Source organism: Neolamprologus brichardi, chromosome 9 (assembly GCF_056152115.1).
Source record: "Neolamprologus brichardi isolate AB-2024 chromosome 9, ASM5615211v1, whole genome shotgun sequence".
Lineage (NCBI taxonomy): Eukaryota > Metazoa > Chordata > Actinopteri > Cichliformes > Cichlidae > Neolamprologus > Neolamprologus brichardi.
Window position 1 is genome coordinate 9,537,501 of NC_142112.1, and position 13,391 is coordinate 9,550,891.

A 13,391-nucleotide genomic window follows, 5' to 3' on the forward strand; every position below is an offset into this window, starting at 1 on the left:
ACAGCTGATAGAATAATTACAATGATTAAATCGTTTATTGATGAATGGAAATAAAAAAGCCTTTAGTTTAGTTTCATAGATTTCAAAATGAATTCATTGCTCCTTCCTGTATTCAGCAGATTCTTCTTCTCCAGGATGATTTAGGTGGACCATGTTCTGACAGGAGCAATGTGATCAATAACTCAAGAAGGTGCATTAGATAAATCATTTTATAATAACAGTACAGGTAACGTGTAGCTTTAAACGTACTAATGAGTGTTTAGATGGATGAACAATAAGCTTCTGAGAAAACGCTGTAATGATAAGAAATGGCAACATTTGTGATGTGATACTGACACATCTGGAAGATCAAGACTCCTGATTGGTTATTTGAGTTTATAGGCAGAGGATTTTAGTTGTGGGACATTATGAACCTTTTCTGGAGTCATTTCCATCAGTAATAATGTTTGAATACGCAGCGTTACACGATGTGGATGAGAGCCGTGGTTCAATTCTTTCTTCTTAAATTCCTTTACTGTGATTCACTCATAATCCCTGCTGCAATTACATTTGCAGGTAATAAGCCACAGCATTGAACATAATAGTCAGATTGTTACCGTCACACAAAGAAGAATCCTGGGGACACAAATCAGGGCTCCAGCACAGTAAATGTAATACAGTAATGTTAATGCATTGACCTTATAATGATGAGGTTACCACCAAAAGTCAATAACCAGAAAAGTCCACAGCACAGATATTCTTTTTTTTTTTGCTAACAGGTTACAAATATGTAAGACTGCTTTCTTCCATTTGCGCAACATCTCTAAAGTTAGAAATATCCTGTCTCAGAGTGATGCTGAAAAACTAGTTCATGCATTTATTACTTCCAGGCTGGACGACTGTAATTCATTATTATCAGGATGTCCTAAAAACTCCCTGAAAAGCCTTCAGCTAATCCAAAATGCTGCAGCAAGAGTCCTGACAGGGACTAGAAAGAGAGAGCAGATTTCTCCTGTTTTGGCTTCCTGTTAAATCCAGAATTCAAAATCCTGCTCCTCACATACAAGGTCTTAAATAATCAGGCCCCATCTTATCTTAATGACCTTGTAGTACCATATCACCCTATTAGAGCACTTCGCTCTCGCTCTGCAGGCCTACTTGTTGTTCCTAGAGTATTTAAAAGTAGAATGGGAGGGAGAGCCTTCAGTTTTCAGGCCCCTCTTCTGTGGAACCAGCTTCCAGTTTGGATTCAGGAGACAGACACTATCTCTACTTTTAAGATTAGGCTTCAAACTTTCCTTTTTGCTAAAGCATATAGTTAGGGCTGGACCAGGTGACCCTGAATCCTCCCTTAGTTATGCTGCAATAGATGTAGGCTGCCGGGGGATTCCCATGATGCACTGAACGTTGCCCTCTCTCACTTGTAGACTCTACCTTACAATATTAGCTCCTTGACGTCACTGTTGTTGTGATTTGGCTATAAAAATAAAACTGAATTGAATTGAACTGAATTATAATATATTACCAATATATTGCTATAATATTATCATCACTTGGTGTCACAGTCACATGTATTTCCACATTATTACACTCAGTATCTGGTTAGAACTCAGTTATATGAATTCCAGTGTAACGTTATGCAGCTACATTCACTGTTCGTACAGGGTTGGCTGTTATTTAAATGTTACTCTGTGAGTAGGAATAACTCACACTTCCATTACCTTGTTTCTACCTTATTACACAATTATTAGCATATTATTACTGAGCTGGAATAGAAAGTGTTAGCCTACATTAATAAATCATTGCTCCAGCAGTCAACACAGCATTTCAGTTTACAGTACAATTAAATGGAGACAGAATATCACCAAACTAAACAAACAGATCACATCAAAGTTATAAATAGACATGCTTGTCACTGCGTGAAATAAGTATTTGAGCAAAATATGTCGTAGTGCATATCTGGAGAAACCCTGTGGACACAGCAGCAGTTAGACATCTGTAGCTGGGCCCCAGGTTTGCACAGATCGCTCTCCTCTTTAAAGAAACTCTCTTAATCTTTCAGGCTGATGGAAGGAGGCTCCTGTCCAAGGTGTGATGGTTTCATGTCCTGGTGAAGCTGCTTTAGCAGAAAAACAAAGAATAACGCTTCCACCTCCGTGTCTGTGGGGTTGATGTTTTTTGGGGTTGAGATCAGTATTTTCCTTCAAACATGGCGAGTGTAGTTGATACCAAAAGGTTTGACTTTGGTTTCATCTGAACTAAAAACCTCTGAATCCTTACTGTTCACTGGAAAAGTTAAAAACGTGGCTTCTTCAGCAGAGACCCTTAAATGAAACGTTAAATGGCCTTTTTTATACAGCACAAGCATCGTTCACCCATTTGACCACCGGTATGCACAACATTCATTTAGGACCTCAGTGCCTTGGTTACAAACGTTCAAACTATTTCACTCAATGACATGCAAATCAATTTATTACATTTATGTAAGGATTATGGTTGATACTCTTCATTAAAATAAAACTACCATGAAAATGAGACTGTTCATTTCTTTCTGTGATCATTGGAGTTCAGAGAAGAAAACGTCAAACTTGAGATTCAAACCTGTTCAGTATGTTTAGTAGATGCACCTGCGCTGTCATTTTAACAATTCTATGGTGCCTTGTTGTCAAGTTACTGTGTTTTTTTTGTGGAATTTGGGTGCCCACGCTGCCCACTGGGGAAAAAAGTACATTTCACAGTGTGGCAGGGGCGTGGTCTGTGGCACTCTGCAGTCACAGTCTCCCCTTTTTCAGCAACGCAGCAGCTGACTGATCCGACAAAGAAAAACACTGAAACTGGGGCTCAGGATCGCTTCACACAAGTGAACTTTTTCAACATATGAAAACAAAACAGGAAAAGGTGACATAAGACACGTGTTTATAGCCATTAGAAAAAGAGGTCAGCACAAAGGAAAAGGCAGCGAGCCTCTACTTCTATTACACATGTGTATGCTTCATGTCAGAGTCAGGCTTGGTGCCACTAATGTTGGAGATTTAAAAGGTCTGCAGTACACACAGCTGTATGGTTACAGGATAACAGAGTCTGTCATGAGAAGAGTATACAGGTGAGTCGGTTAATCAAGCTGCTGTGCAACTACATGTGGTGTAAAAGTGTAAACGGTGTAAAATGTCTTATCTTTCATGAACCCTGTTAGTGGCATTAACGTTCAGAGACTCAACGTCTGTTTTGGAATTTCACTCTAATTTCAGGTTTTCTACCTTCAGGTGCTTCAGAGAAGAAACAGGGAACATGACACCAGCCAGCTGGCTTTGTGTTTGTGACATAACATGCAAGGTTAGTGTGGTCATTACTGTTACACACGTGTGACACTCACGCTGTGTGTGTGTGTGTCTGTGTGTGTGTGTGTATCTGTGTGTGTGTGTGTGTGTGTATCTGTGTGTGTGTGTGTGTGTCTGTGTGTGTGTGTGTATCTGTGTGTGTGTGTGTGTGTGTACGTGTGTATCTGTGTGTGTGTACGTGTGTGTGTACGTGTGTGTGTGTGAGTGTGTGTACGTGTGTGTGTACGTGTATGTGTGTACGTGTGTGTGTACGTGTATGTGTGTGTGTGTACATGTGTACGTGTGTGTGTACGTGTGTGTGTATGTGTATGTGTGTGTGTGTACGTGTGTGTGTACGTGTGTGTGTGTGAGTGTGTGTACGTGTGTGTGTACATGTGTGTGTGTACGTGTGTGTGTACGTGTATGTGTGTGTGTGTACATGTGTGTGTGTGTGTGTACGTGTGTGTGTACGTGTGTGTGTACGTGTATGTGTTTGTGTGTACGTGTGTGTGTGTGTGTGTACGTGTGTGTACGTGTATGTGTGTCTGTGTACGTGTGTGTGTACGTGTGTGTGTGTGAGTGTGTGTACGTGTATGTGTGTGTGTGTACGTGTGTGTGTACGTGTGTGTGTGTGAGTGTGTGTACGTGTATGTGTACGTGTATGTGTGTGTGTGTACGTGTGTGTGTGTGTGTGTGTACGTGTGTGTGTACGTGTGTGTTTGTGTGTGTGTGTACGTGTGTGTGTGTGTGTGTGTACGCGTGTGTGTACGTGTATGTGTGTGTGTGTACGTGTGTTTGTACGTGTGTGTGCACGTGTGTGTGTGTGTGTGTGTGTGTACGTGTGTGTGTACGTGTATATGTGTGTGTGTACATGTGTGTGTGTACGTGTGTGTGTGTGTGTGTGTGTGTGTACGTGTGTTTGTACGTGTGTGTATGTGTGTGTGTACGTGTGTGTGTACGTGTATGTGTGTGTGTGTACGTGTGTTTGTACGTGTGTGTGTGTGTGTGTGTGTACGTGTGTTTGTACGTGTGTGTGTGTGTGTGTGTGTGTACGTGTGTAGCACCAAATTTAAGCATCTTAAAGTCTTCAACCTGAAACAGTCTCTCTCTGTCTCAGATAGCATCAACATTTTGCTCTGTGACCGTCTCCATGGAAATAATTCCAAACATTCAAACCATGCTTGTCACGTCACAGAGAGGAACAAAGAAATGACAAAGACATGTTTGAAGATAACTACGACAAGTAGATCCTATTTATCTGCATAACAGAGAGAGCATTTCCACAGTACGTCGACCTCTGACCAGCGCCCTGTACAGGAAGTCTGGACTGGAGTCCTAATGTCTGATCCTGCGAGTATTACCCAGCAGCCAGTGCAGAGTTCAGATGGAGCAGATGTGGGTGAGGGGACTCGCTCGGCTCTCACTGCCCCACTGTCGGAGCGCCGTCCCTGCTTTTGTTTGATGAAAGCCGAGCCTCCGTCAGCCACATTCATTATGGCAGCTTGGTAATTAACCAACCGGTAATTAACTGGGTTCATTTTTGGGTCACAGTTGGGTCACACGGGCCTGTAACCAGTAAGAGCTATTCACACTAAAACTGGTAAATGCTCAAATTCTTACCTTCACAAAGCGGGAATGTCCACAATTTAGTCTCTAAGTTGCTGAAGTTTTTAAAAGTATTTTAAAGAAGAAAAGCAGAATCAAATTATATTCATAATCACATAATAACGATCAAATCACATCAATTATACTTATTTAATTAATCTAAGAATTTATAAAGACAAAATAATAATCACGAACAGTGACAAAGGTGGCAAACATCATCCTTACATCAGTGAATCACATATGTGTAAAACCCTCATTCAAAAACTACTTCCAAATGATTCATCAGTAGAACACAGAATAGGACATTAACACAGAGAACATATTGTCGCTCTGGGGGTACAGGAGCGCAACATAAGGGCTAAAAAAAGGTGCCCTGGGCCCCAAAGTCAGAAACAGCCACGTCACAGATAAAGGTGAGGTTTATTGCTACATCAGTCGTACCAAAACTGAAAGCATAAACTCCAGGGTGAACCAAAATCAGCCAAAGTTACAAAGGAAACAAGCTTTTCCAAAGAAGTGCTACCTAAACTAGACGAGGACAAGCGCTACCCCAAACCCCCAAATTTAATAAACAAGAGAAAACGTACACAAGTAAATGGGCTTCAGTGCTGTTTACAAATGGACAAAGCTATTTACAGTACTATACACTAATCTCGCTGTTGTCAGGACACACACAGGGATTAAATACTATGACTTGGGCAGCTGAGGACAGGTCTGCCGGAGACAGCGGCAGCCAATCAGAAAAAGGAGAGACTGCAGAGACTATTAAAGGCACAGAGCACACATACAAAATGTAGTCCAGACATACCAACACACACACTGATTCATGACCAAAATATGGCCATTGTAAATGTTTTAAGGAAAGTATTTTCCCACTTTTAATGTGATGACAGCAACACATCCTAAAAGAAATCCTAAAGTCCAACTTTAGGAACACAATGAAGTGTTTCTTTTTGTGCAGCAGTCTCTAAACGTCTGATGGCCAAGGAGAGCACTTTCTGATATAACAGTCCTGGCTCTTCTTTGGTGTCATTTTTGTTTCATGATGTAGTAAGTGTGCCTTTCCAGAAGTGTAAACTGCCAAATCCACATGCGACTCCATGCCATCGGTAATGCAGGCCTTTGAGGATGATAGCAGGTCAGATGGCCTCGCTCATCTTTAGTTTGACGGATTTTCCAGAAAGAATTTCACATTTTCTGCCAACATTAATCACAATGGCAGCTTTAGCATATGCTAACCAAAGGCCATATTCTTCTTTATTGTGCTGCAAAGAATAAAATGATCAGTTACTAGTTGCAGATGTTTCTGTATCCAAGTCTTGAAGCAGTACCTTAAAGCACTTGATATAGTTTATCATTCTGTCATCACAACAGGACAGATGATTAGTGGAGCCTCATTGCGTCCCGATTTATTTGTACAGGGGCTGAAGAACGGATGGATGGTGTCAGAAAAACTATCTGTGAATGTAAACATTAGCACTTTGGCATCTACGTTGTAGAAGGACAACAGTCCCTTGTCATAGTCGACATAGATTCCCACCCGGGACGGTCTGATGGGAACCGTCAAGTTGGTCGATGGTTCTGTTCTGAAGGCAAACTCGGAGTGATCCCGAAGGCTGAGAAACCAGTATCCATGGGCGGGGCTCACGGTGATTTTACCCTTACGGTTGATGGACCGACTGGCCACGCCGAGGTCCCAATCAGTCTTCCCCCCTACCTCCACCTGAAAGAGGACATTGTGGTAATGATTAATTTAGACATTGGACACCGAATTTGCAGTGCGCTTTGATCTTTAATGTGGATGCCATAGTTTTCCAGTTATGATGGGAGATCCCCCATATGTTAAAGAAAGAAATAAAAAACACTAATTAATCAGTAATTTATCAAAAAGAAACACATAAAATCTTCTCACTAAACTCAAGATGTCATAAAGCTCCCCTTGCTCATGTCTCCACGTCCCCATCAGATGGACTGCTTTGTTTGTAGAGACTGAGAGTTTAAACTAAAAGAGCTTGTTTCCGTATTGCTTACCTCCCAGTAATGGCGCCCTGAGTTGAAGCCCTGGTTGGCCAGCACACACACTACCCGGTCAAAGCGTTTCAGGTTGTCTGGTACCAGCTGATGGCGATCTCCACAGTAAACCCTTTTCCCATCTGCTGAGACGGTGAGACGTGGGTGGGCGGTGGTGGGATCCAAAGTGATGTCGACTGACAGATACAGTGATAGAGCAACGGTTAGTTCCTCCATCCTGTAACAGCTGACTTGACTTGAGTTCGGGTTAAAGATGAATGATGTAAACTGTAAATGCCAAAACGTCTTTGAAAGTTTCTAAAAACCTGCCAGTTTAGCTCGGGGCTCAGACAAAAGTAAACGCTAAAAAGTCCATACCTGCATATTCTTGAACCCTCCTAACCTCTGCAAAGAAAATGTGATAAATTAACTTGTTGACATTTTCTTCAAGTCATTTATTAGAAGAAGAATATTAGCATGTAAAGAAGCTGTCATTAAAACACTTACTCAGGTTGGGTCTAGATAACGACTGGATTGATGACGATTGCTGACCTACCAGTACGGAGAGACACATTTTTGTAATGTTCAGTTAATATTTGATGTTTGTTAATGAAAACATGATCATGCAGAGTTTGAACTTGGTGGATGGTCTTTTTTTGGCTACGTTGCTGTTGTACAGACGTTCCATTGAGTTGCAAAGGTTTACAGACACTATTTGCTCTTTTGAATCTTCAACATGACTTTACTGCCCAGTTTAACTTGAGGTGGGAATGAAGACTTACAGATTTCTGGCAGTACTCGCAGCTCTTTGTGAAACTGCTCCATCATCTGATTGACGGACCTGAGAATCACACCTGACGTCAGCTGAGATGACACAGAGACTCCGGACCAGTTCTTAGCCGGCGGAGGTGCAGACAGGGAAGGGAACGTCTGCAGGGGGATAGGAATGTCATAAAGACATACAGTCTATGTTACATATCATGTTAATCATACTATATGCTCAAAGTAGCCAAATTCCAGTTACTTAGGGCCAAGTGAGTGTAGAAAAGCGCTATATAAGAATCAGTCCATTTACCAAATAACAAATTCCAGTAATCACCGATTTCATTTTCGTCGGCGGTTTAGGAAAAGGTCCACCCTGCTGCACTCTCTTCTGCACCTCTCTCATGCACCGTCCTTCAAACTCATCCATGTACTCCTTACATGTTCACCTGTCTCCCTCTCATTGAACTCTAACCTTCATTCTCTCGTCTCTCCAGAACATATCTGCTCTTTTCCAGACTCTCGTCCATGCACTCCCTCCCCTCACTGCAGATTACATCTGGAAACATCAGTAGTTTCTGCTGGAAAGGTAGTTGGCAGTGGTTCCTGGAGTTTGCACCAAAAACCTCCCAGTAAATGCTTTGGTTGCTAGCAGATTGCTACTGACTACCTACTGGCTGAGCAGGAGTATAAGGTGTGGCACAAACCAGAAAAGTCGTACCTCAGCCACAGCCGATGTGTTTCAAAAGACACAACATTTAGTTTAAATCTTCACTTCAGCTAAACTACAGTGCTACAACACGCTGCTGACCAAATGAATCACAAACTTTTTGCCAGCTGGTTGGGGATGCTTCTTTTCTAATGACTGGTCGACTGGTCCACTGACTAACAGCAACCTCTAGCAACTGAATGGGCGACGCTCATCAGCTTCATTCACTCGTTGCTGTTGCCACCACGAGCACCTCTACAGCCCTCTCCTCCCTGGTCACGTGTCTGCACCCTAACAAACGCTGCTTATACCGAACTGTTCTGTGAGCGTGACTGGGGCGCCCCAGCTTTTAGTACCATTAGTAACCGTGGCTCTCACAATTCTCTGACAATCATTTGGTAGTTTTATGCAAACAATAACATAAAAGCATCAGGAGTAGAGTGGAGAGTGGAGAAGACATGTTCATGTCTCCCAGCAGCGAGTGCCTCTAGCAAGATGAGTAATCCTGATCCAGGGTTTCACATCTCTGCATCTCAGTTCTCACCTCGTCAGTATATTCCTTAACTGGACTTATATCTACTTTCTGAGAGTAACTACTGGAGCACTGCAAACGTCTGTATTATTTTATCTGGTGCCTCATTTCATTATTTCTTCATACCTTGAGAAAGAAGATGTAGTCCTCAGACAGAGCCAGCTGACTCAGTGCTGAGCTCCTGCGTTTGAGCTCAGCTATTTCTTCTTCCAGCTCTCTCAGCACGCTCTGAGCTCTGCGCTCTGCCGCTCGAAGAGTCATCTCTATCACCTGGGTGCCACAGACAAGGTGTGTTCACGAATATGCCGACAAATGTCTCGTCTACTTTGAGAAAAAAATAGTGTGATTGTCTCTGTAGTCACCTCCAAGACTTCAGCTTGGCAGTGCTCCACGCTGGAGATCAGCTTGGAAAAAGCACAAACGGCTCCATCCGTCTCTCTCTCTCTGCAGTATCCTGATTAAAGCACGAACAGCAACCAGCGGAAAAGTAGAAAAGAAGAATTCAGAGACAACCATAAATGCAAAATGTGACAAACCAAAGTGTATCTATTCTGTCATTTTCTTTTCTGATTTCATTAAACATGAGCAGCTCGACCACATGAATACAAACTGTTTTTAAGTGTCAGCTAAAGATCTCTGCTCTCTGATTGGCTCCTGGAACAATGTAGCACGCTATCTTAACAAAACAAACAAACAAAGTGCACGTGTGAGAGAATAAACACATACGATCCTGCAGTCGTGTTGACACCACATCACTCACCTTTATCTCTCGCAGCGAGCTGTGCACCTCCTCCACTTTCCTCTCTCTCTCACTGATGAGCTCCTTCAGCTTCGCCTCAGTAAGGCCTAACTGAGCCTGTATGAGACAGAAAACACACACTGTGTCTAATAACAACGCATTAAACAGCTGCTGCAGGTGCATGTTTATATACAATTAGATGCACAGTTTGTTTGTCAGTGACAGTTGACTTTGATTTAAAATCAACTGACAAACACTGAATATATGATTGAAGTGCAGATCTTCAGCTTTAATTCAGGGCTTTCAGGTGTCTGTGTTACTGCTGATAGACGTCATGTGAATTCTGATGAGTGAGAGCAAACATGATTGGATAATGGGCCAAAGCAAAAGCAACCGAAGAGTTTATCAAGATAAAGAAATGGGATATTATAACAAAGTCAGTCAGCCTAACTCAACTCTATAGAGCCGCTTATTGAATACAAACTGAAGGCACAGGGACACACGAACAAGCAGCAGCTGGAGATGGTTACAGTTCAGGGTTCGAAACATCAGGGAGCCGTTTTTCATTCAAATATTAAATACAAGTCTTATATTTAAATTAGGGATTCAATTCAATTCAATTCAATTCAATTTTATTTATATAGCACCAAATCACAACAAAAGTCGCCTCAAGGCGCTTCATAGATACAGAGAAAAACCCAACAATCATATGACCCCCTATGAGCAAGCACTTTGGCGACAGTGGGAAGGAAAAACTCCCTTTTAACAGGAAGAAACCTCCGGCAGAACCAGGCTCAGGGAGGGGCGGCCATCTGCTGCGACCGGTTGGGGTGAGAGAAGGAAGACAGGATAAAAGACATGCTGTGGAAGAGAGACAGAGGTTAATAACAGATATGATTCAATGCAGAGAGGTCTGTTAACACATAGTGAGTGAGAAAGGTGACTGGAAAGGAAAAACTCAATGCATCATGGGAATCCCCCGGCAGCCTACATCTATTGCAGCATAACTAAGGGAGGATTCAGGGTCACCTGGTCCAGCCCTAACTATATGCTTTAGCAAAAAGGAAAGTTTTAAGCCTAATCTTAAAAGTAGAGATAGTGTCTGTCTCCCGAATCCAAACTGGAAGCTGGTTCCACAGAAGAGGGGCCTGAAAACTGAAGGCTCTCCCTCCCATTCTACTTTTAAATACTCTAGGAACAACAAGTAGGCCTGCAGAGCGGGAGCGAAGTGCTCTAATAGGGTGATATGGTACTACAAGGTCATTAAGATAAGATGGGGCCTGATTATTTAAGACCTTGTATGTGAGGAGCAGGATTTTGAATTCAATTCTGGATTTAACAGGAAGCCAATGAAGGGAAGCCAAAACAGGAGAAATATGCTCTCTCTTTCTAGTCCCTGTCAGGACTCTTGCTGCAGCATTTTGGATTAGCTGAAGGCTTTTCAGTGAGTTTTTTGGACATCCTGATAATAATGAATTGCAGTAGTCCAGCCTGGAAGTAATAAATGCATGAACTAGTTTTTCAGCGTCACTCTGAGACAGGATATTTCTAATTTTAGAGATGTTGCGCAAATGGAAGAACGCAGTCTTACATATTTGTTTAATATGTGCGTTGAAGGACATATCCTGGTCAAAAATGACTCCAAGGTTCCTCACAGTGTTACTGGAGGCCAAGGTAATGCCATCCAGAGTAAGAATCTGCTTAGATACCATATTTCTAAGCTTTTCAGCGCCGAGTACAATGACCTCAGTTTTATCTGAATTAAGAGGCAGAAAGTTAGTGGCCATCCAGGTCTTTATGTCTTTAAGACATTCCTGCAGTTTAACTAATTGGTGTGTGTTATCTGGCTTTATGGACAGATAGAGCTGGGTGTCATCTGCATAGTAGTGTAAATGTATGCTATGTCTTCTAATGATGCTGCCTAGGGGAAGCATGTATAATGTAAACAGAATTGGTCCTAGCACTGAACCCTGTGGAACTCCATAATTAACCTCAGTGTGTGAAGAAGACTCTCCATTTACATGCACAAATTGGAGTCTATTAGATAGATATGATACAAACCACTGCAGTGCAATACCTGTAATATCTACAGCATGTTCTAATCGCTCTAATAGGATATTATGGTCAACAGTATCGAATGCTGCACTAAGGTCAAGAAGGACAAGCACAGAGATGAGTCCACTGTCAGAGGCCATAAGAAGATCATTTGTAACCTTCACTAAAGCTGTTTCTGTGCTGTGATGAGCTCTGAAACCTGACTGAAACTCTTCAAATAAACCATTCCTCTGCAGATGATCTGTTAGCTGTTTGACAACTACTCTTTCAAGGATGTTTGATATGAAAGGAAGGTTGGAGATTGGCCTATAATTAGCTAAGACTGCTGGGTCTAGAGATGGCTTTTTGAGTAAAGGTTTAACTGCACCCACCTTGAAGGCCTGTGGTACATAGCTGATTATTAGAGATAGGTTGATCATATTTAAGATCGAAGAATTAATCAATGGCAGGACTTCTTTGAGCAGTTTTGTAGGAATGGGGTCTAAAAGACATGTTGATGGTTTGGAGGAAGTAATTATTGAAGTTAACTCAGAAAGATCAATTGGAGAAAAAGAATCTAACTTAACATCAATGGTACTAAGAGTAGCTGTAGATAATATTACATCTGTGGGATGATTATTGGTAATTTTTTCTCTAATGATAAAAATTTTATTTGTGAAGAAGTTCATGAAGTCATCACTAGTTAACGTTAAAGGGATGGTTGGCTCAAAAGAGCTCTGACTTTTTGTCAGCCTGGCTACAGTGCTGAAGAGAAACCTGGGGTTGTTCTTATTTTCTTCAATCAGTGACGAATAGTAAGCTATTCTGGCTTTGCGGAGGGCTTTCTTATAAAGCAACAAACTATTTCTCCAGGCTAAATGATGATCCTCTAAATTTGTGACACGCCATTTCCTCTCCAGATTACGAGTCATCTGCTTTAGGGTATGTGTTTGAGAATTATACCACGGGGTCAGGTACTTCTGATTAGAGACCTTAGTTTTCACTGGAGCTACAGTATCCAGAGTCGTACGTAGTGAGGAGGTGAAATTATTAACAAGATAATCGACCTCTGTTGGGGTAGCGATCAGATAGCTGCTCTGCTCTGTGTTGGTACAGGGCATTGACGATGATAACAGTGGCTGGATTATATTCTTGAACTTAGTTACAGTGCTTTCAGAAAGACATCTACTTTGATAAAGTCCACTCTCCACTGCTGCGTAATCAATTATTGTAAATGTAAATGTTATCAGGAAATGATCAGACAGGAGAGGGTTTTCAGGAAACACTGTTAAATGTTCAGTTTCTATGCCATATGTTAAAACAAGATCTAGAGTGTGATTAAAGTGGTGGGTGGGTTCTTTTACATTTTGAGAGAAACCAATTGAGTCTAATAACAGATTAAATGCCATGTTGAGGATGTCATTTTTAGCATCTACATGGATGTTTAAATCACCCACAATAATTATTTTATCTGAGCTCAGAACTAAATTAGATATAAAGTCTGAGAATCAGACAGAAACTCTGTGTAAGGCCCAGGTGGACGGTAGATGATAACAAGTAAGACTGGTTTCTGAGTTTCACAGCTGGGGTGGACGAGGCTAAGCATCAGGCTTTCAAATGAATTAAAAGTCTGTCTTCGTCTTTCATTAATTAATAGACTGGTGTGAAAAATTGCTGCCACACCGCCCCCTCGACCTGTGCTTC

At 41.8% G+C, this 13,391-nt stretch overlaps 1 protein-coding gene across 1 annotated transcript; it reads right to left on the bottom strand.

The window, feature by feature from the left end:
• Positions 1–6,255: 6,255 nt before the first annotated feature.
• LOC148101189 (erythroid membrane-associated protein-like) lies at positions 6,256–9,836 on the bottom strand. Its single transcript, XM_087845477.1, has 8 exons — positions 9,661–9,836; positions 9,277–9,358; positions 9,041–9,184; positions 7,694–7,841; positions 7,419–7,463; positions 7,290–7,316; positions 6,933–7,108; positions 6,256–6,624 (listed from the first exon to the last, which is right to left on the bottom strand). The coding sequence occupies exons 1-8, from the start codon at positions 9,834–9,836 to the stop codon at positions 6,256–6,258; spliced, it is 1,167 nt and encodes a 388-aa protein (XP_087701603.1).
• Between the last annotated feature and the right edge of the window lie 3,555 nt (positions 9,837–13,391).

What these genes read in the sequence shown, in the direction of transcription:
- LOC148101189 (XM_087845477.1), bottom strand. Translation starts at nt 9,836, where the DNA reads ATGCACCTGCAGCAGCTGTTTAATGCGTTGTTATTAGACACAGTGTGT. An exon ending in ACTACATCTTCTTTCTCAAG is followed by an intron (nt 7,842 to 9,040) that starts GTATGAAGAAAT and finishes ATCCCCCTGCAG; the next exon opens with ACGTTCCCTTCCCTGTCTGC. An exon ending in GCGAGTACTGCCAGAAATCT is followed by an intron (nt 7,464 to 7,693) that starts GTAAGTCTTCAT and finishes CCGTACTGGTAG; the next exon opens with GTCAGCAATCGTCATCAATC.